Below are 27,305 nucleotides of genomic sequence, written 5' to 3'. Positions count from 1 at the left end.
TGCTCTGTTCATCTGTTTAAAACAAATTCTCTTCAGTGAAAGATGAGAAGAGCACATATGTGTAATTGCCACAATAACGCAGGCACAAAAGGCATGCTGACCTTTTTGTGAGCACCATGTTGGGAATCCAGAAACTCACAGAGGTCAGGTCGTTGTCCTGGTCATATCTGGAGCACAGATCTGACCATTCAGGATACTTTATTTTAGGCATGGTGCACAAAGAGGTTTAATGGAGCTTTAAAAGATGCTTCTGTGTTGATTACACAATAGGAGTGGGTTGGTTTCTGTGCTTTTGAGAGGGTCTGAAAAGTTTATTTCCCACCATAAGAGGAAAAACAAAATAGGTATTCTAAAAAAAATCTTGCAAGCAGTCAGCAAAGAGCAGCCCACAGGAGGCAAAAATCAACTGTTGAAAAATATGTCATAAAATGCCATCCTTCATCTCATCCAGAGTGTGAAATGAGCAATGTGCATATGGTATGGCAGGAAGCAGTGAGGATGTTCTTGAAGAGTATTTATGAATAAAAGTCTCAATACCCAGGAGAAGTTTGTTTGTTGAAAGGAATCAAGTTCTGTGGCTATTTTTTACTGTGATGCTACTTTCCAGAAAATCTGAGTGGTAGATGTTAGAAAGGTAGAGATAATCTAATCCAACAGCCCTCTGCTGAAGCAGGATCACTCAGAGCAGGTTGCCCAGGATCATGTTGGGGTATTTTTATTAATGTCTCCAGAGAAGGAGATCCCACAGCCTGTCTCTGGACAGCCTGCTCCAGGGCTCTGACACCCTCTGGCACTCTTCCATATCAAACTGAACGAGACAAGGATCATGCCCATGGTTTACATATACTTGGAGGAGTCTTTTAAAATTGCTGGACAGTTTCTGTGGGCCCATGTTTTTGCTGTATCCTCACAGATACCTCTGCTGGATTTTAAAGAGAGATTTAATGAGTTGTTAACTGTCATTGAGAAGTTTGTCTTCGTAAGTTTTTTTAGTGGTGGGATGAGAAGTGATGGCTTTCAGCTGGAGGAGGATAGATTTAGACTGGATGTTAGGAAGAAATTATTTACAGCAAGAGTGGTGAGACACTGGAACAGGATGCATAGGGGGCTTGTGGATGCCCCTCCTTGGAGGTATCACAGTATCACACAGTATCACAGTATTATTAGGATTGGAAGAGACCTCACAGATCATCAAGTCCAACCCTTTACCACAGAGCTCAAGGCTAGACCATGGCACCAAGTGCCACCTCCAATCTTGCCTTGAACAGCTCCAGGGATGGCGACTCCACCACCTCCCCGGGCAGCCCATTCCAGTGTCCAATGACTCTCTCAGTGAAGAACTTTCTCCTCACCTTGAGCCTAAATCTCCCCTGGCATAGCTTGAGGCTGTGTCCTCTTGTTCTGGTGCTGGCCACCTGAGAGAAGAGAGCAACCTCCTCCTGGCCACAACCACCCCTCAGGTAGTTATAGACAGCAATAAGGTTACCCCTGAGCCTCCTCTTCTCCAGGCTAAACAATCCCAGCTCCCTCAGCCTCTCCTCGTAGGGCTGTGCTCAAGGCCTCTCCCCAGCCTTGTTGCCCTTCTCTGGACATGCTCAAGCATTTCGATGGTTGGATGAAGCCTTGAGCAAACTATTCTAATGTGAGATGTCCCTGCCCAAGGCAGAGGTGGTTGAAACTAGATGATTTCAAAGGTACCTTTCAACCCAAACCTTTCTAAGATTTCAACTACAGTTAGGAAAGTGTACATGACAGCACCTATGTTTGAGATAAACTAGATGATATTGAGTACAGCTGTTGTATTTATCTATTTATTGAATTTGCTTCTTTTGTGTCCTGTGGATTAAATTTACATCCTGCCTGGTTCTTGCTTTTAAATTGGGAGAGTAAGGAGAGGAAGTGTGTTTTCAATGCACGTCACACTTAGGCGTCTGTTATTCTTTTCAGGTGCAATCTACATATGTCACGTCTGTTTTTACAGTGGCCACAAGAATAGATGATCATTCTTCAACAATGTTATTTGCTTTCTTTTTCTTTAGGGGCTGATGTTATCAATTTTGATGGCCACGTCGTGTTACCATACAGATTCAGGAACAAGAAAATGAAAACACTGAAAGATGTCATCTCTCTGAAATTTAAGACCTCTGAAAGTGAAGGTGTAATCTTCCATGGAGAAGGACAGCAAGGAGACTATATCACCTTGGAACTGAAGAAAGCCAAACTTGTTCTAAATTTAAATTTAGGTAATATTTTCTGGTTTATTTTTGTATGCTTTTTATCTCTCTCACTAAAAATTTAGGTCAAATATTGCATGCTTGTACCTTCGAGGGGGCTACAATAAAGCCCTGAGGGAGTTTTTACAAGGGCTTGCAGTGATACGATGAGAGGGAATGAATTGAAGCTGGAAAAAGGTAGGCTTAGTCTGCACAGTAGGAAGAAATTCTTCACAGTGAGGGTGGTGAGAGTGGGACAGGTTGCTCAAGGAGGTCATGGATGCTCCCTCCCTGAATGTGTTCAAGGCCAGGTTGGATGAGGCTTTGAGCACCCTGTTTTACTAGAAGGTGTCTCTGCGCATGGCAGAGGGATTGGAACTAGATGATCCCCTCCAAACCAAACCTTTCCACAACCTGTGAATCATTTTTTCCTCAGTAAGATGGTATGCCACATAATTCAGTCAGATATTATCATTGCATTCTTCTTTCTCTTTTGTTTTCTTTCTATTCCTGTTCTCCTTTTTCACACTGTGTGAGATACAGAAGAATGAGCTCTTCAATCGAATCTTTTTAATCAGAAACTTACCACAAACTAAAAAGCCTTCTTAGAATTCTGTCTGGGCTCAGTTGTAGCTGTGTGTGAGTGAAGACACAGATGCCAGTGCCAGATGAATAAAGATCACCCTTTAGGAACCTTGCAGGGAAAAAAAAGTGCCAATCTGGGAAGCTACAGGTCATGTGGAGTTGAGGGTCAGCAGCCTTCCTACAGTCTGAGAAGTAAAAAAAATGACAGATTAGTTTATCAGGCATTCTTGTCATGGAATCCTGTATGCTACTCCGGTTTCCAGCCCCTTTTTCCCCTCCCAATGAGAGACTTAAGGCTCATGAGTGATTAGAGAGGTAAAGTAAAGTAATAAAGAACATTTATGACAGAGCTCACACAGGCATTTATCACATTTCAGGTATTTTTTTTCCTATCCAACAAGAGATTTAGAAAAATATTTCATGCAACTTCCCTTAATTCTCTTGTAGACAAGTGAGGAGTTAATTATTCTGTTCATTATTTACATGGAGGAGTAATTATTTCCACTAGCATTTTCTCATGTTCTTTCTCTAAAGATGAACATGGGCAGGAATAAAGCTTCTTGTCCTATAGCAATTATCTATTTGTAACTATTTTAAGTGCAATGTTAACCCATTCAGTTTCACCTTCTCCATATTCTTTTCCGTTTGTCTTTATAATCTATGAAGTCCGTGATTGTGCTTGGTGGGATCATACTTAAATCACTAGGCTGATAAATGGGAATAGGCCCAATGACATGGATGGTTTATGGTGTTATTTCTCCACTCTCTGAGAGTGTTGTCTATGCACCACTCATTGCAAAAGAATGCTTATCTTACCTGCTGAAATTCAGTGACTTAGATGCAACCATCAAGGCAGAGAAGTGGATGAAGGGATGGAGCCACATGATCTTGGGTTTTGCTCTGCACTGTATTTGACTTTACAGTGGTAAAAGCTGAGGCTTATGCATTTGCATGGATTATTTTTGTTATTATTTCTTAAAGTTGGCAGTTGTTGAAGGATCAGTGGCCTTCAGCAAAAAGGCATTTGGAATGTCTTAAGCCATGGAAGCCTAATTTTGCCAGAATGCGTTATCAACATGCACAAACCTTAATGTCAGAGTTGCAGGTGTGTTTGGTGGTAAGAATTCAACTCCATCAATGCTTTAAGTCCTCCCATATCCAGAATGTGAAAGATTGCACTGAGTTATTGGGCAGTGTAGCAATTCTTGAAGCTTGCTGCTGAATTAGTAATTTGTTGCTTCAGTTGACGTCCGTCCTGTCAACCGTTGCTGCCTTTGCTGTGTCAGTCAGGCTGCAATCAGATGTGGTCTCTGCCTAGCGTAACTGAAGTGGCAAAAAGCAAACAAAACCACTTGAAAAACACAGCACAGGAGAGCAAAACTGTACCCTTGCAGAATAGGAAGGTTGCAGGAGCAAAGACCAAGTAAGACGTGTTAGCAGAGGACTTTTTTTGGCGATGATGGTTCGTTCAGCATTGTGCCTTTCCCTCTACACTCGCTGGTTTCAATATGCTGGCAGAACCATTGAAGTGTAGAACTCAGGCTGAAAAGGCTTTTCATTACCTGTCCTAGTTTTGAGCCTCAAGCTCAAGGGAAAAAGACAGAAAGGCATTTTACTGTAAAGGAGTGCAATAAAAACACTTGCACAGAATTGGAGGTAAAATATGAGTGCTATTTACAAATACATCCAGAAATACAAAAGGTATTTAGAAAAAAACTAATATATACACAAACTGGGCCCAATTCTTCACCTGGGCCTACTAGGCAAAACCCACACAAAATAACCTCACAAAACCTGCCTTCACCTTCACTCAGCCTCAGCAGGCCCAGGAGCAGACCAAACTGCCCCCCACCCCCAGGATGAGTCTACCAGACCCCAATGCACTAGCCTTGACCAGGCCTGAATGCCCCCCAGCACACACAAACCAATGGTATAGTGAGAAATTAGCTTGCTAAGAAGGCTGCAGAAGGCCACAACCTCTCCTAGAAACCAAAGTGATCATGGTTATGTGCTGGAAGCAGAGAGAGCAAAAGCAGGTGTAATGTCTGGGTATATAGGGAGATACAGGAAAGGAGAATGGAATGAAATAGAATGGAATGACTGCAATTTCCTGTGTCTGTCACCTAAGACTTTTTAGCCTCTGGAGGAGGTTTAGCTCTGTGGTAGGACAATTTGTCCTAAACCCACAATGGTACTGTGGTGGGTTTGGGAACTTTCCTCCCACAATTGAAACTTTCCAGACCTGCTCAGATGGATTGGAAGTAAGATAAAGCTGTATTTACAGCAAAGCTAAATTTACAAGCATATATACACACTTTATTTACATGTATTTACAGTTATATACAATTTAGAAATAATACAGAAATCCAAACATCTCCTCCCCAGACAAAGAAAGGCCAGAAGGGACCCATACCATCCTGTCTCTCTCCCTAGACAGAAAACAGTCAGCAAGGCTTACCTCTTAACTGTTCAGCCAAGGTCAGTGGAAGAGATTAGAGAGAGAAACAAACACATCCAGCACCAAAAAGCAGAGAAGAATTGTTGGTACTTTGGCTTTTTATACCTTTTAGCAAACCAATGACTTCATAGAATCATAGAATGAACCAGGTTGGAAGAGACCTCCAAGATCGCCCAGTCCAACCTAGCACCCAGTCCTATCTGGTCAACTAGACCATGGCACTGAGTGCCTCAGCCAGGCTTTTCTTATTCTTCTACAACCAATGATCTGATTTCTCTTACTGGACTATTTCAGTAAGCCTTACACCACTATAATTACCCTGATCTGTTATCAGGCACTACATCTTCCTACAGGGTCATAAATCAGTGCAATTTCAGGGGAGTGTGAGTTGTGGCCCAAAGATGGCATCTTGTCCTTCCTGCAGTGTAGGGATGAAAACAGAAGACCCCTGGTTGAAAACAGCTTTACAGCTACAAGCTGGTGTTTTGTTTTCTGATTCACCTCAATATATTGAATAACTGTTTATGTAGTCTGCTGGTGAGCAAACTGCTATGTTGGGTCTAGCTTTTTATATTAATGGCAACAAGTGCCCATTGGGCAGATCTTAGCTTCATAGCTGACTATCTTCTAGCTTATGGAGTGTCTAGTACGATTCAGGTGAAGTATTGACACAGTAAGAGGAAAAATGTTTACCTAACTGGGGGGAAGTGGGAATACTCACTGGTTTTGTTCTCATCTTAGGCAGCAACCAGCTTGGCTCCATATACGGTCACACTTCTGTGATGACAGGCAGCCTCTTGGACGATCACCACTGGCACTCCATCCTCATAGAGCGCCACGGGAGAAACATCAATCTCACCCTGGACAGACACATGCAGCACTTCAGAACCAATGGAGAATTTGATTACCTGGACCTGGATTATGAGGTAGACAGCGAAATATCTTCATTTCTATTCAAATTTCCTTTATAAAGATAAGCCAAATACGAAGAGAGAAGAAAGGTAATATAAAATCATATAATGGTTTGGGTTGAAAGGGACCTTTAAGATCACCTAGTTCCAGCCATGGGCAGGGACACCTTTCACTAAACCAGGTTGCTTGAGGCCTCATCCAGCCTGTCCTTAAACATCTCCAGGGAGGGGACATCCACCACTTCCTTGGGCAATTTGTCTCAGTGTCTCACCACCTTCACTACAAAGAATTTCTTCCCAATATCCAGTCAAAGTCTGGACTCTTTGGGCTTCACTCCATTCCCCTCATCCCAGCACTAACAAATCCTTTCCCATCTTTCTTGTAGGCCCCTGAGATGTTTTGTTACTCTTTTGTACATTTGTTTTTATTATTATTCCCTTACATTTAATTCAATTTCTTTTCCAACAGTGTTCTCTCTTAAGCGTAAATTAAGTTTGTTTTCATTAGGCTGGCAGATCCCATCTGGTGTAAGAGTCACCTGGGCCTTTTGTTTTATAACAGGAGATCTACGTTATTCAGTAAGTTAAGCATTTTTAACATGTTGAAAAGCAGCTGCTGTATTGGGAAGTAAATTAAAAAAACAACATTCTGTTCCTGCATTCAGGTGATCATTTTGCACTTGAATCAGGAAGTTTCCTTCTATTATAGCAATATTCTTCCATCCTTTGCTGTTTCTGATGAGAATTAATGTGGTTAGCTGAGCCAAATACATTTAATTCCATCCTTGTGAGGGAGTCCAAATCCTGTTATGCTCCCAAGTGTAAATTAACTTGTGAATTGATTTTTTTTCCAAACAATCTTGTTATCAGGACTGAGATATGAACATTTGGAACGATAACTTATGATTGTCAGAGTCACTGAATTGTGGCCTTGTTGAGATTCCAGAGAATCTTTAGGAATGCCTTCTTTGGTGGCAGCAATAATGAAGAGAGTGAGCACTGCAGGTCTGAATTGAACTACTGAAAACTCACATAAATAGATTTTACAGAAGATTTTCAAGTGGGTGAACTACTGAAAAAGAGGACAGCTTGTGCATGCACATGCATAGAAAAACGTGTAGCATGTCTAGATAAGAAACATATTATGTTCAGTAAGTTTACCCATAGTAAGACTAGAATCCAGGAGCAGCACTTTCCACTCTTTTCTGACCTTACTGGCACTTCATGTACAGGGATCCCCTTGAGTTTCACGAAGCTTACTTCAGTGTGCGTGGAAACGCACTTCTGTGTCTCACGTAATGCAAGAGCTTTAACCTTTGTCCTTCCTTTCCTCTCAGTTATTTCACTGAGTGTGGAGTTAGTCTGCACAAACAAACTTCCATGTGTTGCACTTGTGATAAGTTAATCACAGTAGACAAACCTGAAAGAATCATTAAATCACAGAATGGCTCTATGCAGCTCCCAGAAAGGAGGTTGTAGCCAGGTGGACATTGTTCTCTTCTCCCAGGCACCCAGTGACAGAACAAGAGGACACAGTCTGAAACTGTACCAGAGCAGGTTTAGACTGGATGTTAGGAAGAAGTTCTTCACAGAAAGAGTGATTTGCATTGGAATGGACTTCCTGGGGAGGTGGTGGAGTCACCGTCCCTGGAGGTGTTTAAGAGGAAGCTGGGTCTTCACCAGCCTCACTTAGTGCCATGGTTTAGTTAATTAGAAGAGTCAGGTAATAGGTTGGACTTGATGATCTTGAAAGTCTTTTCCAATCTGGTTAATTCTGTGAATTTACTGGCTTGGAAGGGACCTTTAAAGGTCATTTAGTCCAACACCTCTGCAGTGAACAGGGACATCCCCAACTATGTCAGGTTACTCCGAGCCACATCAAGTCTGACTTTGAATGTCTCTGGGAGTGGGGCCTCCACCGCCTCCTGGGCAACGTGTTCCAGTGTCACACTACAAGAAGAACTTCTTGCTAATGTTCAATCTAAACCTACTCTTCTGTTCTTTATGACCATTGCTTCTTCTCAATGCTGCATGCCTTCGTAAAAAGTGCCTTCTCAGCTTTCTGATGGGTTCTCTTCAGGTACTGGAAGGTTGCTCTAAAGTCGCCCTAGAGCCTTCTCTTCTCCAGGCTGAACAGCCCCAACTCTCTCAAGCTGTCTCTGTAGGGGGGGGTGCTGCACCCCTATGATCATTTGTGATGGTTTGGGTGCTACCCTGCCCCTCACACTTTGGAAATCACCCAGACTGGAGTCAGAGGCTCTGGAAATTGAATGAAGCTTTATATTTACAGCTTAGCACAATATACAAGCAGATACTTGCAACATATACAGTTATAGACAGAAATAGGCAAGTTTAAAAAGTAGTACAGAAGCACAACAGCCCTTCCAGAAACCTGAGTCACCAGGAGGGGCTCCCAACCACTCCTCTACCTCACCCCAAATCTTGCCTTATGTTTAAGGTAGTTTTGAGGGTCAGCCAGCAGGGGTAGGAAGTAGGTGGATTAGTCACACAGATGGCAGGTTAGGTCAGAGAGAGAGAAGTGCATCCCACAAAGCCCAGAAAGCAACTGTGTTGTCTGTGTTTGTGTTCTTGTTCTTATGCATCTCAGCAAGTCTATGAGTGAAGTAGACATCACCATTGTTTCCTTTTCACAGCCTATAATCTAGTTCTTCTCACCAAAACATTCTAGCTAGCTTCAAACTAGCACATCATCCTATTGGCCGTCCTCTGGATCCTCTCCATCAGGTCCATGTCATTTTGTGTTGAGGACTTCAGAGCTGTAGCCTGTACTCCAGATGAGGTGTCACCAGAGTGGAGTGTCAGAATCACCTCTGAGTCTGCTGACCATGCTTCTTTTGATTCAGCCCTATGTGCCACTGGCCTTCTTGAGGGGAGCATAAGTTATTTTCCTATGAAAAAATAGAAAAATGGTTTGTAGATTAATCTTTTTCAGAGAAGTTAAGTAAGCATGAAAGAGGAACAAACATTAATTCTTATTGCACTTTCAAGATTAAAAGAAAAAAAAATGAGAGTCCCTCAGCTCACTGTCATGGTACATGGCTTTTGCAGTTTATCTTCTCTTCTTCAAAGGCTTTTCTTTCCATTTTTTTTCTTATCTAAACACCTGACTATAGCATGCAGAAGAATGCTCACCAGCCAGTAAAATGCTGCAGTCACATTGTTCCATTTGTGTATAGTCAAACACAGGACTATAGCATGCAGAAGAATGTTCACCAGCCATTAAAATGCTGCAGTCACATTGTTCCATTCGTGTATAGTCAAACACAGGACTACAGCATGCAGAAGAATGTTCACCAGCCATTAAAATGCTGCAGTCACATTTCTCCATTTGTATCTTGTCCTGTGTCATCTTTAAGGTTCTGTCAATGGATAAAACCTGAAGATGTGTCCCACAAAAGACTTTTACATATGTACTATGTGCTATTTGTAGCTATTTATAAAGGTTTAGGGTTTCAGCTGTAGAACTTTTATTTGTTTTGTATGTCAAGTCCAAACTTCTTCTTTGGGATCAAAAGTGATCTCTTACACACTTTTAAAATGGACAGCATGTCCCTAGAGCTGCATTTTTCTGCTTTCAGGAATAACAAATGGAATTAACAATGAATGAAACTTGAACTTGGCTCTGCCAAAGCTCAGCAGCAGACAAGTAGACATATCTGTGAGTGTTTGTGGGGCAAGGAAGCCAGGTGTCATTACTATTTATGCCACCATCTACTTAACACAGATTGCAAAGGACTAATCTCACGAGTCCCTTACTCTTCACAGTTGGACTGCAAAATATTAATGAAAACATTTATGTGTTTAGAAGCATTTATTCACTTTAATGCATTTCAGAAAAGACCTTGATGCTGTAGAGACCTGAGTAGTCTCAGTGGAGTGACAGGGCTAGACTTTGTAAGAGGAGAACATTTTCAGTTTGAAAAATGTTTGGTTTTCTTGTCCTTCTTTTTCTTCCCCCCCCCCCCCCACCCCTTCCCTTAGTTCTAGATATTCTAGATATTCCAGATTATCCAGTGTTGTAAAGAAATTCAGCATAAAGAGAAAATTCCAGTTTGGCTTCAATGACTGAGTCTTCATCTTCACTATGGAGCTCATTTGGCCTGCTAAGTCATGTGGTACCTCCTCATTGACTAGAACTATATGATAAAATCCTGTTTTCAGCAGTGGAAGACACTTCTGTCTAACAGAGGAGAGCATTTTCAGCTGTGTGATTCTGTAAGAAGGAGAAGATAAATATATATGCAGTAAAGGATCCCCACTGCCACTGTATTGTAGTCTGAGCTCTGGTCCACACTTTGAGTTGTTACTGGAATCAGATTAAGCCACCTAGTTTGATGTCTTCTTTTTAGAAAAACACTGGGGTGAAGATTTGTTCCAAGTTCTTTGTTTGAAATATATATCCAGATACCCAGAAAGGCCAACAGCATGCTAGCCTGTATTAGAAATGATGTGGCCAGTGGGAGTAAGGAAGTGATTCTTCCTCTGTACTGGGCACTGATGAGGCCATATGTTGAGTACTCTGTCTTGTTTTGGGCACCACAGTAAAAGAAAGACATTGGGATGCTTGGAGAAGGTACAAAGAAGGGTAGCAAAGCTGACAAGGGAATTAGAAAGCATGTCTTATGAGGAGAGGCTGAAATTAATTTATTTAGCCTGAAGAACAGGAGGATGAGGAAGGATTTCACTATGCTCTACAGGTCCCTTAAAGCAGGTGGAGAATGCAGGCAGTGTTGGCCACTTCTCCGAAGTAGCTAGTGACAGGATAAGAGGTAACAGTCTCAAGCTGCACCAGCAGGGGCAGTTGAGTTTGGATATAAGCAAGCATTTCTTTACTGAAAAGTGGTCAAGCATTAGAACAGAATGCCCAGGGAGGTGGTGGAGTCACAGTCCCTGGAGGTGTTAAAAAACTGAGTAGATGTGGTACTTCAGGACATGGTCTAGTGGTCATGGTGGTGTTGGATTGATGGTTGGACTTGATGATCTTAGTCTTTTCCAGCCTGAATGGTTCTATGATTCAGTAATGATCAGAAGAGCAGCCCACATGTGAACAACTGTGATGAGTGTCTGCTCACTCTCTGGACAATGTAATAATACTTGGGATTTGCTACCATAACCATTTGCAATCATAAATTCATTAGAGGTTTTTTTCATCTGTTTTTGCAGTGCTAATTTGATGCTTCCTTTCACTGTAAGCAATGTTGCCAGCTCCCTTATTCGGTATGTTTTGAGGAGTCACAGAAAGCAAATCTCCCTATGGCAAATCTGTTTAGAGGTCTTTTCCCTCCAGTAACTACCCTTTCCTGTTTGGTTACAGATTACCTTTGGAGGCATGCCTTTTTCTGGAAAGCCAAGTTCTAACAGTAGGAAGAATTTCAAAGGCTGCATGGAGAGCATCAACTACAATGGCAATAATATCACTGACCTTGCCAAGAGGAAGAAATTGGAACCTTCTAATGTGGTAAGGGCATCATTTAATGGTCACCTAAGCTGCTTCTTCTAAAGGACAGTGGAGGGTTTGTAAGTGTGTGTGTGTGTGTGTGTGTGTAGCTGATATCCTTGTGATATCCTGGAATGATACAGAACACAAACCAGATTTTATCATATATCCAGAGATCTTCTTGTACAGATTTGTACCTTTTTTGTTACTGTATCTGAGCATTTTGCTTTGAGTCCTGTTTGATCTTTCCTAAATTCACCTTCAGTATCAGGTAAGTACTTCTAAAAAGAAAATCAGCTGAACCAATAAATGCTACTTTCCTTTCCTCACAAATTGTAGTAGTCCAAAACCATCACAGGCAAGATTTGTTATTAAATCAGTCACAGGGATCTCATGGCTTTAAATTCTGGTATCTGCCATCCCTGCAGAGCTAATTGTGATGCAGGAGTGCAGAAGTCATTGGGAGGGAGTGTTGCTACAGACTTTTCTGGTAGCTCTGAAAGGCCTCAAGATATTAGACTTGAAAATCATTATTTAGCCTATTAACATTACAGAATTTATTAACATTTTGTTCTATTTTTTCTCCTGCTTAAGCATTCATAGTTGCTTTCATATTCAGATTTGTGGCTTTATGGGCAAGGTGATTAAGAAAAAGTGTACTTTAATTACTGTGTTGTTAAGGCTAAAATTGCTTGCTGACATGCAAAGGCAATGTGGGTAAGAAATAAGTGTACTGTTGCTATGAGTTTCAGATGCTTTGAGTTAGTTGTTCAAGGCTTTTTTCTGTAGGAGTTTAGAGCCTTGTGATGGGTTGAGATGACCCCCAAATAAAGTTACCAGACCAGCTCAGAAGCAACTGAAGCAATACATTTACAAGCAAGCTAAATTTACAAGCATATAATACAAATATGTATGTACAAAAATATATTTACAATTTATTAATAACACAAGTATCCTCACAGGGATCCCCCTGAGCTGTTCCTCAATCTCCCCCAGGGGCCAAAGCCAAGAAGGGTTCCCAGCAACTCGACCCTTTCCCTCCTCCTTGTCTTGTTACCTCCCAGACAGTTTGTACCTGTGGGGCTCTTCAACTTGGAGAAGAGAAGGCTTTGAGGAGACCTTGTAGTAGCCTTCCAGTATTTGAAAGGGGCCTCCAGGAGGGCTGGGGAGGAACTATTTGCAAGATCTTGTAATGATAGGACAAGGGGTAATGGGTTTAAACTGGAAGAGGGAAGATTTCAAGTAGGTGCTAGGAAGAAGTTGTTTACAGTGAGGGTGGCAAAACACTGGAACAGGTTGTCCAGGGAGGTTGTGGATGCTCCCACTCTGGAGATTGGATGAAGCCTTGAGTGACCTGTTCTAGTGAGAGGTGTCCCTGCCTATGGCAGGGGCTTGGAGCTGGATCATCTTTGCAGTCCCTTCCAACCCAACCATTCTATGATTCTGAGAAGGTTAGGACAGAGGTAAGGGGAGCAGTGCAAAGCATAAAACATTGCAAGGAGATTGAAGCCAAGGAGAGAAATAAGCAAGAATTGTGTATACACTGTGTTTTTATCCCAAATAGCATCAAAAAGGAGTAAATACAGATTTATCTTTGTTGTTTATTTTTGCATCCAGTAGCCAATCATTTACTTTTTTATTCAACCTCTCTGGAAAGTCCCTGTTCCTTGCTTAAAGATAGACACAAAATCTAAGCTAAGCCTTAAGCCATAACAAACCTTCACAGAGTCCTGTTGGTGATGTGCATGGTTCCACTTTTGCTTTTCTCTTTGTGTGATAAATAATCATGTTTTGCTGTGGGTTGTTCAGCCTGGAGAAGAGGCTGAACGGAGACTTCATTGCTGTCTGTAATCTGGAGGAATGTTTCAGTGAGGTGGAGGGCAGCCTCTTCTACCAGGTGACAAGTGCCAGAATGAGAGGAAACAGCCTCTAGTTGTACCAGAGGAGGTTTAGATTAGATGTTAGAGAAAAAAAAATGTCAGGCACTGGAGCAGGCTGCCTAGGGAAGTGGTGGGATCACCACCTCTGGAGGCATTTAGAAGATGATTGAATGAGGAGCTAAGGGACATGACCTAACAGTTGTGTACATGATGATAGGTTATAATTGGCCTCAGTGATCTTAAGGTCTTTTCCAAGTAGGTGATTCTGTGATTCTATGAAGTGCCAGAGGATTGATTACCATTTGGTTGCTCCTTGAGTAGTACTGAAGATCCATGTCGATGTCGGAACAGTGTGGTGGTCATGGCAGTATGAAGGATAATTCTGGACATGGGACATCTGCCTATACAAACTCAGTAATACAGCCTGAGATTTATAACCTTTTCTGCACATATTTTTTTTTCCAGAATTGAAAAAGCCAAGGAGCATGAAATATGCACTGTGGAGAAAGGCTTCACTTTTAGATTTCTTTTTTTTTAATCCAGTCAGATGAATTCCTGAATCTTTGCCTTTTTCTTTCCCCCAAATTGCCTGTGATATCTTACCTGCAGTGCATTTTGAGCTCATACTGCAGCCATCGATCAATGATTGATGCCTGGTTTAGGAAACAGACCTTTGTACAGGGACAATCTTTCCCTTTTGCATACTCCAGCCCACTGCAGCTTGGCAGGACACGCTCTTAAAGCTCTTCTGTGCAGCAGTAGTATGTAAGAGATTTCTGGAGTGCAAACTCTGTCCTTTCAAAAGCTCAGCATAGCTGACAGGCCTGTAAAGTGTCTGCAAAATCATATCTCAGCTTTTTTATGTCTTTGTTTGCTTGTTCTTATAAATCTGTTAGCTGTAACATAAAAGTAAAATCCATGAGAGAAGCTTTGGCAGTGTCAGTGCTGCACCAACAGGCTATGATGTGACAATTTAATGTGATGGTTGCCTTGATTACCAGTCCTGAGAATGGCTATAAAAATAAAAGTGACCTTTGTTTGCAGCAGAATCTTTCAAATTAATTCAGCTCTTCAAAAACAAAATGTATTTTTCTCTAAATCAACATGCATTTCTATGTTCCTCACAAAAGGGTTTTGTTTTTTCTCACAGCTTTTACTTTGATTTAGCATGAAAAATAGACTTGGTTGAGGCTACTGTTGTTAATTATAGAATCATAGAGTTATTTCCATTGGAAAAAGACCTTTAAGACCATCCAGTCCAACCATTCTCTAACTCTACAAATCCAAGGCTAAACTAAGTCTCTCAGCACTACATCTCTGCCTCTTTGAAACACCTCCAGGGACGAGAATTCAACCATCTCCCTGGGAAGCCCACTCCAGTCTTTGAGATACCTTTCAATCAAGAAGGTTCTTCTAATATCCAACCTAAACCTCCCCTTGTGCAACCTGAAGCCATTTCCTGTTGTTGTTAATGATGGCACTAAAGGAATATTAAGGGCACACAGCACAAATACTAACAGCATTTAATTTCCACCAAATAGTCATTGCAGTTTTAAAGACTGTGACTGAAGAATGCTAGGGAGAATCATATTTGCTGCCCTCCATCCTTATATCCTCTATGTAAGGTCTATGCCCCAAGCACTCCTGCAGCCCCTATGCCCTATGATATTCAGCATAATAATATATAAACTCATAATGAGTGTTTCACTTTAAATTACTTGTACTGAATGGACTCTTCATGTGTGTTTCACTTTAAATTACTTGGATTAAGGAGACTCTGTTGTAAGCTCAAGGATAAGTAATTAACTATTTTAAGAAAATTACTGAAATAACATGATAAACATTAGCATACAATACATTGCCTGTACTGTATAATCCATCCTCATCTAACAGGTATTGTAGACTTAATAAACTCATTCCCTCCCTTTTGGGACCTGTGTATTCAGCTGTATTAATTGGGAAAGGATTTAAGGCACGGCAGTATTTCCACAAGAGACAATATCTGAAAAACTGATTTATTAGAGGTAAACATAAGCTAATTTGCAGCACAGATTAAAGATCATGATTCAGAGCTCCAGCTACTCAAATTAAGGAGTTTTCACCATTTCCTGTCCATTGTAACAGTGAAAATTCCCTGATGAGACCATCAGTTTCAGTAGAAAAGCTTAGCATATGTTTGACTTCCAAATGTCACTGCCCTCAGAACCATTCAGCAAGTCTCACTAAATCAAATCTCTCTGAAAAATAGGGATGGTGTTATAGAGGCAAGTTGCTGATTAGCTTCTCCTCTTGACCTAGACCTGGTGAGCAATCTACATCCAGTAGGCTTAGTTTAAATGAGGAGTTGTCTTGCAAACTACAGACCTAGAGTGACTAGATAGTCCAGTTCAGATTAATCTGAGTAGCTCAGTAGGGAAAGCACAAACTAGCAGAGAAATTAGAATTGTATGTTTGCTCCTCACGAAGCCTTTTATGCTGTTAGGCTGTTTATGGTTAATGCATTGACTGATGTGAAAATGGATTTGATTTGTCTTCAGTGCCATTGCCAGTACTGGGTGTTCTACATGTGATTATTCAAAGCATCGTGAGGACAGTGGAGTGTCAATGGGATATGAAGCCTTCTTGCTCTGAGGAAATTGGTGCCTCCTCACAGTAATGAGTTAGCAAGAGAAACTCTTAGACATGTCTAACAAAATGCTTTCTGGGCACCACTTAATTGACATGTAAGTCTGAACCCTGAGATGTCTGCTCCTATAAAATGCTGTTGCCCTCTGTGTCTGCACAAGCTGGCCTTAGCTATGCAAGAGAAGTTATTGCTAATCCATAGGGTGACAATTACACTGAGAATGTTAGAGAGGGTTACAAAGGGTACTTCAGCCACTCTCCAGGGCTTTTACTGCATGTGAAATGTGAGCTTTAACCAAATAGTGTTCTGAGGCAGACTTGCAAATCTCCAGACTAAAACTATTCAAATAAATGAATTATTTTGTTTTAATACTTTGTTAACTGAAACTGAAAATCTGCAGATGTCTCTGTCCATGTGAACTAGTTGATATTTAAGGTGCTTTCCAATGCAAACCATTCTGTAATATGGTAGGAACATTTAGACTAAGAAAAAAACAGAACAGCCAAACAATTTAGCAGCAAAAAAGATCCTTTCCCTTTGCCTTCACTCCTCTTTCTGAGTAATCTCATTCACATTGTAATTTAAAAGCTCTTCATAGCTGTTTTAGCTAATTATTTTCCTACATTTTTTTATATGTTTTATTACCCATGGAACATGGGTGTATGTCTATGGCATAGTTTTTGGCACTGAGACTTCATCAAAATGTTTGGGACAAATCACTTAGATCAGAATAAATGAATCTCTTATGTAGTACCAGATTGAAGGAGTCTGCCCCAGATGAGGACAGACCTTGTCCCTCTCTACAACTACCTGAAAAGAGGTCATAGCAATGTGGGAGTTGCACTCTTCACCTTAGTAGCAGGTGATGGGACAAGAGGAAGTGGCCCCAGTTTGCATCAGCAGGGGATTAGGTTGGGCATTTGCCATGTAAGAGGAATCTTTTAGCAGCTGAAAATTGTACTGATGCATTAAAAAGTCAGTTCTAGACAGAGATCACTGCAAATTCTTTATGATATTTAAGGGGGAGAAAAAAAGAAATGTTACCATTGTGGTTTTTCATGAGAAATGACATGGGATCCAGTTCTAGTCTTGTTTTTACAGGTACACTTGAAAGCCTTGGAAAACCCTAAGGTAGACAGCATATTCCCCCTATCTCCTAAAGAGTAAAATTTTACAGTGTGGAAACTGCACTTTCTTTTATAGAGAAAGCTGTTGACTAACTACAACTGTTAGGCATTGCTCATAGTTTGAAACTGAAAGAATCTCGATTTAGATGAGCTGTTGGGAAGAAATTTTTCCCCATGAAAGTGGTGAGATACTGGAACAGATTGCCCAGAGAAGTTGTGGAGGCTTCAAGCATGGAAAAGTGTTCAAAGGCTTAATGAAACCTTGATGAGGGAGCCTTAAGCAACCTGGTCTGGAAGGAGGTATTTATGCTCATAAATGGGGACTGGGGACTAGATGATCTTTAAGTTCCCTTCCAACCTAAACCTTTGTATGATCAGCTACTCCCAAATCCTTTTGCTTCATGAAGTATTAACTTATGTAGTATTATCCATTAGAAACCATAATGGCAAGGTTAGCTTTTCACAAGGTATTGTACATCATTCTTTCACAACCTTAGGTATTATATCAGTGGGCATACTGATATAAGAGCATTTAGAAAGCTGCATTTCATTTTTACAGAAGGACAAACTACTGCTCTGTTACAGGCTCCTTTGGTGATGACAAATAAGCCCAAGTTTGCTGTGATTCATTCCTTCATCTTGGAAGAGGGAATATTAATGCTTCCATCTTAGCTTTGTCTTAGACTATAACCTTTTAGGACAATGACTACTTTTTGTTGTGTGTGTGTGAAATAAATAATGTAATGGGATCACTGCTAGTCAAAACAGGAACCTCACCATTATAACAGCAGTAATGTTAAAATTAAGAGCGTGTTTTGACATGCAAGTTGAATCGATCACAGTACTCTTTAGAAGGAATGAATACTTTTCTGTCAGTAGCTATGAGTTGAGTGGAATCTTACCATTTTCCTTACATTTTTGCTTTTTTTGTGTGTTTTACTTAGGGAAATCTAAGTTTTTCTTGTGTGGAGCCACATACAGTGCCTGTCTTTTTCAATGCCACCAGTTACCTTGAAGTTCCTGGTCGACCGAGCCAGGATCTGTTCTCAGTCAGTTTCCTGTTCCGCACTTGGAACCCCAATGGACTTCTTGTCTTCAGCAACTTTGCAGATGACCTGGGGAATGTTGAGATTGACATAAATGAGGGCAAAGTCAGTGTCCACATCAATGTCACCCAAGTGAAGAAGAACCGAATAGACATCTCATCAGGTAAGTATTTGGGGTTTTTTAAATACATATATATAACTGATATGATTTTTGGTGGTGGTGTTTAAAGGCAACGTGGACCTGAAAGTCAAAACCATTGCTATACAAAATATACAATCTAAATTGCAACTGCATTAAGTTTTTATTGCATATTTGAGTAAGAGGTAAAAGAATATTGAAATAGTTGTTAGATTAAAAAAGGGACATAGGAATATCCTATTTGGCACAAAAGCCAGAAAATATATCACCCTTTATCTGTGTGGCAGGGTGGCTTCCATTCATTTTTCTTCCATCTTTCAAGATCCTTCTCTGAGTAAATATTTAGTTTCAAAGTGGGGCAGTCTGATACTTAGGCAGCTATTCTTAATTTACTCCATCCAACTCAGTGTCTACATACTTCAATTTGAGTTTCTTGAAGGCTTTGTGGTTTCCTTTGTTAATACAATCTATACCATAGTAAAAAATGTATTTTTTAAATTGATTTTCATTGGATGGTCATTTTATGGTCATTCCTTCCTAGGAGCAAGTGACAAGAGGAAATGATTTCAAGTTGCATCAGGGGAGGTTTAGGTTTGGATATTGGAAGAAACTTCTTCTTTGAAGGGGTTCTAAGGACTGAAAGAGACTACCCAGGGAGATGATTGAATCCCCATCCCTGGAGGTGTTTAGGATAGGCAGAGATGTGCCACTGAGGAACGTGGTTTAGCCCTAGAGTTAGAGAATGGTTGGATGGGACAATCTTAAAGGTCTTTCCCAACTGTAACAATTCTATGCTTCTATATTTGCATAGCTCTCCTTTGAAAGCTTTGATTCTATTCTAAATCTTGACTGCTTTTCAGTTGCATCAAACATCTCATTGTATTGTACATGTGAATGTAAGAGAGCAAAATAAGGCTTCTGCCAGGGCAGGCTAGAGAAGGAATGCTGCTGTTGTTTGCCATATGTATGTCACAGCAATCTTATTCTTTTCTTGTGCAGGGAGTGCACAGATGTCAGCATATAGACCTGCTGGGCTTATGTAGAAGTTAAAGTGTTCTGCCTTTGGCAGGAATATTTCTCACTGCCATGGTCCTCTAGGTGGACAGAAGATGCACACTTTGTCACTGAGTATTTAAGAAGAAATACTTTACAGTGAGGGTGGTGCAATACTGGAACAGGTTGCTCAGGGAGGGTGTGGGTGCCCCCTCCTTGGAAGTGTTCAAGGTCAGGTTGAACAGGGCCTAGAGCAGCCTCATCTAGTGGAAGGTGTCCCTGCCCATGACAGGAGGGTTGGAACTAGATGATCTTTAAGGTCCCTTCCAACTCAGACCATTCTAGGGTTCTCTGAATTTTAGCCACTTGTAAATCAGAATTTCCTGTAGTCGAGTGTGCAGCCTTCAGTGTAACTGCAGGGTCTGAACTATCAGCTTCTGTCTATAAGGAGGTACTGATTGTCATGAAGAATTGGGCTAACAAAATCCAGAACCTAGATGCAGGTACCTTTTGTGTTTCATAGCTTTCTTTATGCTAATCTGCTCATTATGCAGGCATAGTTTATGCCTACCACTTGTAGTAGCCTGTTTTCCCTGGAGGAAGCTAAATTCTTTTAGTCCTTATCCTATACACCTCTCATAATTTACTAACTTACCTTCATTAGAAGCTTTTAATGTCATCTTTGTGTGTTAACAAGGGTACATCAGCTGTTCATTCTGGGGCATAGTCCAACTCTGACTCTAGAAATAGCAGTGGAATTGACTTGCAGGGTTTACAGGAGACAATCACGGAATGGTGGGGCTTGGAAGGGACGTCTGGAGATCATCTATTCCAAGGCCCCTGCCAACGCAGGATGACCTATAGAAGGTTACACAGGATCACAGCCAGGTAGGTTTTAAGTGTCATTAGAGATGGAGACTTCACCACTACTCTGGGCAGCTTGTTTCAGTGCTCTGTCACCCTTAAATTAAAGGAGTTCTTCCCCACTTTTGCATGGAACTTCTTATATTGAAGTTTATGTTCCTTACCTCTTCTCCTGACAATGGACACTACTGACCAGACAAGTTGTTCCCATCCTCCTGACACCCACCCTTTAAATAATGTGTAAGCATCTATGAGATTTTTTTTTCCCAGTAGTCTCTCTTTTCCAGACAAAAAAGACCAAATTTCTTCAGACTTTTCTCATATGAGAGATGTTCTAGTCCTCTGATCATGTTTGTAGCCCTTTTCCATGCCCACTACCACCTTCTACATCCTCAGCTGTATGCTGATGTGCAGGTGAAGGAGGTCATTCCTCTGGTGTGGTAGAGTTCTGATTTCACTGTCTCTCAGTGTCATCATCTTCCTTAAACATCTTAAAGCTGCATACACTGACTTGGGGAGCTCTAACCTAGCATGAATGGAGTTCAACTAAACAGCAATCAATAAAGTGTAAACTTTCCTGCTTGTAACATCATTTTGACTGTAACAGAATGTTTCACCATACTCTGCAGTTTAGCTTTCAGTCTGTAGTATGTACAAAAGTGACAAAGATTATTAGTCCTTGTGGTGATATTTACTGCCCGATTTTGCTTACTGAGCAGGTATTTTTATCATCTTGCAAGTTGATCCTTCAACATAGGTCCCTAACCAATAAAAATTTCCTTCCCTGTCCTGTCCAGCATTATGCTTGAGTGTTCTGTAAGCACTGTTTAGCTCTGAGCAGCCCAGCAAAGCTGTTACACAAGGTCGATGGCCTTGATTTGGCTTTTTCTATTGTTAATCTTATTTAGCCACTACCACCATTTGATTGATGAGAGTTTTATTAATAAACTTGCTGTTAGTAAGAGAAAAATCAAGCCCACTGGGAGTTGATATAAAGATGTAATTAGAAGAAATAAGCTACTGACTGTGCAGAATTACACAGGTGAAATACTGAAATCTTGTGTATAAATCAGGAGTTAAACATCCTATTGACTTTTTCTCTGCAGAGTAAGCTGTGATTAATATCTTCACAATTGTGTGTGTTCCAGCATTAGGATTAATAATAGGAGATGGTCTCAGAAAGTGGCCATGAGAATTATCTTTACTTTGCCATCTAGTTTTGGAGTAAATTCTATTTCTGATATCATGAAATGCAAGCAGACTTGCTGGAAATGACTGCATTTACCTAAGTAATTGATGGGACCAGTGCTAGGCTGAGAAGGTGGAAGACAGAAGCACTCTTGGTTTCTTTAAGAACTTTTTAAAAGCAGATTGCCAATGTGGCTTTGCAGGCCAAAGGATTCTGATGTTCTACTACAGTCTAAAAAGCAATTTAGTTTAAGTATATGCTACCCATTTACATGAAGAACCTATTCAAAATCTGTCATCGTGCAGTGATGATAGTAAATTGTTGACAAAGTTGTTAAAGCTTATAAATAAATACAAGCTAATCTCTTTTTTTCTTGAGCCCAGAAGAAATCAGCAACTGATCAATGTCACGCTCCTACCTTTAGGAAACTTTGCCCATATGCAAACGCTTTTCAGCTCAGGGTTAAGTCACAGCCCATGACCCAGTTGCCTTCTGTTTCTTCCTCTTAGTTCTGTCTACCTGTTTATATCTACTTGCCCCAGCAACTTAACCCAGATCCCTTCACAGCAAAACCAAACCTTTCTGAAGCTTTTAGAAGAGGGAAGAATTAACAACTCATTAACAAATGTGAAGAATGTTTATTTGCTTAAATAGATAATAGCATAATTCATAGTAGCACTCCTGAAGAATCATAGTTTTTAACAGCAAACTCTGAATCCTTGTTTCATTACAGAAAAAAACTTATCTGCCTCTCATGAAAAGGCAAAGTTTTCATGATGGCATATTCTAAAATAAGCTCTTGATTTATCCTCTGTTTACTTTCCCATTTGTTGTCTTTTCATAGACAGCTCTGACCTTTCATATCCAAACATACTCTGCTCAACTTAAATACTGCAGGCTCTTTGAAGATCTCTTGGATTTTATCCCGTAATACAAAGAAAAGTTTCTGAGAAAGGACATCATCTTCTTTGGTTCATAATATCTTAGCAAAGAAGTTTTGTGTCTAATACCTTCTGCCATTAAATTTAATCTGCTTGAAGCACCTTTTCACCCCTTCCAATTCTCCTGGTTAATATCTTGTATCACATACTAGCTGCTGCTCAAGGCTGTCTTCAGTGCCTCCTGTCAACCACAAACTTATTAAAACTTGGTATATGAATATCTTTTTGCTATAGTTATCAGTATTAAATAAATCAGACTTCTCCCCATGGAATCTCTCTGGGAAGCTTTCCATCCTTCTGTCTTTCTGCTAGATCTTGCATCATTTTCACTGTAGTTCATTTATATTGTAGATCTGGAGTTAAGAAAACATCCTTCAGGTAATAAAATGTCCTCATCTGACAGATCTAAAGTGGTACTCTCTCAGTGGCAGTTCCCAGGGGTGATTTCTGTGAGAATGGAGAAGTATTTTTGCCTCTGTTGCTAAATGAAAGTTTAAATAGGGTATATATATACACAGAGTGCACTTGTGGTGAGGAGATAACATTTCCCACCAGGTCTTTTCCATATCACTGGTACCAGGTTATACACTGAATGTTATTAAGTGTAGGCAGATACCTGTGAGGCACTTGTCAGAGTGATGGAGATGAGAGACATACTACAAGACAGCACGATGACTTAGCACTGGGAGACTCTAAATATTTGAGAATTATTTTCTTTCCAGATGGCCTGTTTTGTCTCTGCTTCTGTGTATTTGCTCTTGGCAAATGAATGCAGCAACAGACATAGGTATTTCTTGGTTTGAATTCCACAGAGCTGAGAAATAGACATACTTGTAGTGTTATTTTCCTTTCTTCTCTAAGTTCTTCTAGTCTGCTTTTGCATCTCAAGCCAGTCAAAGCAAGAACAAATTCTTGATTGCAGAGTTTTTTCTTCTGAGATTCATGACAAGTTCAGTTCAGGTTTTTGTGAATTCTGCTTCATCAGTCACTGATTTTCACTGGAGAGTTGCCTACCAAGTACAAGCTATGCATTCTAAAATATGATAGTTCTGAGAGTAATGCAACTCTTTGGTGGTTTCAGTGGTACCTCTCAAGCAAAAGTGAGTCTGAGAATCAAGAAAGGCATCTTTCTTGACAGGCATCTTAAATGTATGCATTTACTTGTTTTGACCTCATTTCCTCTGGGCTGTGGAACAGAGTTAGAAGGGACCTTTGCATGCCATTCCTTATTTTGGCACTGAGAGGTGACATAAAGCTTTCTAAAGCAGTTGCAGCAGAAAAGGTGCAATAGTCAATAGTTCAGTGGTAATGTTAACTTTCTGCTAGAAGAGATCTAAATTATGTGAGTAAAACCAGGCAGAACAGTTGGAAAATTACTCTTTTAATTCAATAATTTTGACAGAGTGGAATCAATTTTAGTTACTTTCCATACTGTCTTTGCTTACTCCTTCCACATCAGTTATTGACAGTCTGGCTCTAGTCAAGTCGGTGAACATTTGGCTTTTGACTTCAATGGATGACAGAGAAGCCCCTGAGCACAAAATGCTCCTGAGGTGCTCAATATTGTGCAGTTATCTGAAGAGTGCAGGTTTTTTTTACTTAAATGGGTCCTCTACCTGCATATTTTTGTGGAATATGAAATGGTGAAGAGGCATCCCTCTACGAACTTGTTTAGCAAGACAAGGATCCTTTGTTAACACTGGGATTACTTCTTGAATCAGTAAGAAAGCATAAAGCAGGAAAGGACACAAAACCTTAGTTTGTTTGTGTTTTGAAGTCTTTCAGGAATTACATGTGCTGATTGAGGTGGATGTGTTCTTTTTTCCATTAGTGTTTCCTTTCAGATTAGTAATAAATAAATGAACAAAAGGATACAATAAAGGCAGGAGCTGTAGTTATTTGTCCTGTTTATGCACATCCTGACAGCAGTATCCCCAGGACACCATTCAGTATTCAGATAATGTAAAAGGAGGTGAAGGCAATGTTTTCTAATAGCTGAAAAACTGGATATCAGCAATATTATGTTCTTTCCCTCAGTTTATTAGTTTGCCATTTCTGGGGCTGCTTTTGTAAAGTTGGCTTTTTGAGAAAGCCCATTTCCAGGAGGTTGAATGTTGAGCCAGCTGTGTGCTCGGGTGGCCAGGAAGGTGAACAGCATCCTGGCCTGGATCAGCAATAGTGTGACCAGCAGCGCCAGGGAAATGACTTCCCCCATCTAGTAAGCACCAGTGAGGTCACTGGGTTCAGTTTTGGGGCTCTCTACAAGAAGGATGTTGGGTTGCTGGAGCTGGTCCAGAGAAGGGCAGCAAAGTTGGCAAAGGGTCTGGAGCACAGGTTTTGTGAGGAGCAGCTGAGGGAACTGGGATCGTTCAGCCTTGACAAAAGAAGCCTGAGTGCAGACCTTTGCACTTTCCACAGCTCCCTGAAAGGAGGTGGGAGTGAGGTGGATGTTGGTCTCTTCTTAGTAACAAGTGATACAATAAGAGGAAATGCCCTCACGTTGCACCAGAGGGGGTTTAGTTTCTCAATTAGAAGAAACTTCTTCACTGAAGGGGTTCTCAAAAACTGGAACAAGCTCCCCAGGAGAGTAGGGGAATCCCTATGCCTGGAGGCATTCCAAAGAGGCAGAGATGTGGTGCTGAGGGACATAGTTTAGCACCATGGTTGAGCTCAATGATGTTCAAAGACTTTCCCAAAGAAAACAATTCTGTGACACCCAGACCTGTGCTGGACATTGTTAGTCCTTGGTAGTAACATGACAGTAACCTCACAGTCAGTTCCTTCAGCTCCAGCATGAGTACCATCTGGCACCAAGGGCTTAAGCCTCCTCATTTTGTACAAGCCCATTTTTCTGTTTCTGGCAGGATGAGAGGGTTCCTCTACACTTTTCTGCAGATTTTAGTGTTAGTTGAAAAATATGATTGGACTTCATGCTATGCTAGTTCTGTAGTTTACCTTGTAGCAGATTTAATTTCTACTGGCAACTAGTGAGAAAATGTGGGAAATGCAGGTTTGAATTCTATTTCAGAGAAAAATAATTGGCTAAGATCATCTCATGATAACCTGGCATATGCATAATTAGCTCTAGTGAATTATACTTCCACTGCCTGTTTAGTCAGGCAGGTGATGTTTTGTAATGGCTGTGATTAGGGGGTAAGAAGAATGCACTCACTTTTTATTTGGTAGCAGAAGTTACAGCCACTGCACGTGTGTGTGTGTGCCATTGTGCATACGAAGTTGAGTCTCAGAGGCTACTCAGCTGGTTTGCCACTAATGTCATGCACGAAGTTCACAGCATCTGCTAAAATAGTAAACCCATTAGAATGGGTTCAGGAGACCCAGGGCAGACAGCAGATAAATCTACACTCCCAGATCACCTCGTGTTTCATCTCAAGGTGCTGTTCTGACTGTCTCCTCTGAGAACAGGCTGTATCGCTCCTCGCATATCATCTTTCAGTGAGCCCAGTAGTCTTTGTATTGTCGTCATCAAGATCCAATGCCTTGACCGGCCCAGAGACATATTCTGGTCATCATTGCTCAAAAAGAACAAATATCAGAGGCTATGAGGTAATCTTCTTGTTATTCATCACTTGTTTTTAAAAGCATGACATCACCAATATATCTCAGGCAAAAGACGTGGGGTCAGGAGGAAAGCCAAACTGTTGTGACAAGTGCTGGTAGCCAGACTGTGTGAAGAAAATCTCATGACAGGCAGGATACAGGTTAGTGTTTCACATGTCTTAGTGGAGGCATGTGGGTCGAGATGAAGCCCCAGAGAGAGTACTCATCCAGAGACTCCTCCACATACTGTATGGTGTGGAGGACACAAGTGGATTGCTGTAGGAGCCATCCATAGGGACAGCAAACGTGAGCTATGTTGGGCAAACTGATCAGTGGGACACAGATCATTCCTTCATACTGGTTACAAAGACAGCAGAGACACTGTGTGGTTTCAGAAACAAAAGAAACAACAGCAGGGAAGGTGCAGGCTAGGAGGTAGCTTAAAGATGTAGAAGTGAAGGGAACGTTCTTGGGTTTGGAAAAGTGGCCTGTCAGCACTCTTACTCATTGCTCATAGTTTCAGAAAGGCACTTGGGTGGGTGGAAAAACTTGCTGGGCCAAGATAACCATTGTGGTTATGGATTGAAAATAAATCACAGAAAACAGTAGGGAAGAGAGAATAAAAAATGCTGGAGACCCAGTTTCCACTTAAAACACTGGCACATTCGTTTTCTCTTCACTTAGAAACATGTTTAGAGACAGACAGGGAGATCAGAGGTCCTCTGTCTTTATTTATTCCGTGTATTTTGTAATAGAGTTTTGAAAGCAGCACCGAATCTCTAAGCAGTGGACCCACATAACTCTGTGCAGAACCACTGTGGGATGGAGATATCAGCTGTGTGAATTAAAACCGCCGGTGCAATCTTTTCACCTTTTCATCTTCTCTAAAGGCAAGGAAATTTTCTTTACCTTTAAAGTGGGCATTTGCAGCATTTGCCTTTGGAGTAAAATCGGGAATACCCTTTCTAGTGCAAATGTCTTTGAAACTCATTTGAGTTTGCAAGGAAATTTGCTGTTTTGAACTTCTCATTTTATTTATTGCTAAGCCTTGAGTAGGTGTCACACAATACCTCTGGCCAGTTACTTACAGAAAAATAACGGTAAATTGTTGTAATATCCAACATGATGTTGGAAGCTTTTTCTTGGGGGAGGGAGGTGTGTATGAAACACAGCCTAATTACAGGCACGGACCTTTAATTTATGTGCTAGGAACTGACACTCAATACTTTCTTTTTCACTGCTATTCAGGAACCTCGGCAAATAGATTATTATCTGTGACAGGTTTCTGGCAGTCCCTCTTAGTTTAGCAGCGTT

The 27,305-nt window shown here is 40.9% G+C and overlaps 1 protein-coding gene across 12 annotated transcripts in view; it reads left to right on the top strand.

Annotated features, from left to right (window-relative positions):
• Positions 1 to 27,305, top strand: part of CNTNAP2 (contactin associated protein 2) — a 1,124,907-nt gene that overhangs the window by 596,486 nt on the left and 501,116 nt on the right. For all 12 annotated transcript variants that reach the window (XR_010308041.1, XM_064169555.1, XM_064169553.1 and 9 more), the window contains 4 exons: positions 2,040 to 2,243; positions 5,998 to 6,182; positions 11,503 to 11,646; positions 18,203 to 18,467. Coding sequence is in view for 11 of the 12 variants with exons in the window: in XM_064169555.1 (XP_064025625.1) it covers positions 2,040 to 2,243; positions 5,998 to 6,182; positions 11,503 to 11,646; positions 18,203 to 18,467 (798 nt within the window). In the remaining variant the exon portion in view is untranslated. The remainder of the gene's footprint in view (positions 1 to 2,039; positions 2,244 to 5,997; positions 6,183 to 11,502; positions 11,647 to 18,202; positions 18,468 to 27,305) is intronic.

This window comes from Pogoniulus pusillus, chromosome 32 (genome assembly GCF_015220805.1).
Source record: "Pogoniulus pusillus isolate bPogPus1 chromosome 32, bPogPus1.pri, whole genome shotgun sequence".
Taxonomy (NCBI): Eukaryota; Metazoa; Chordata; class Aves; order Piciformes; family Lybiidae; genus Pogoniulus; species Pogoniulus pusillus.
This window is presented reverse-complemented; position numbering and strand designations above follow the sequence as displayed.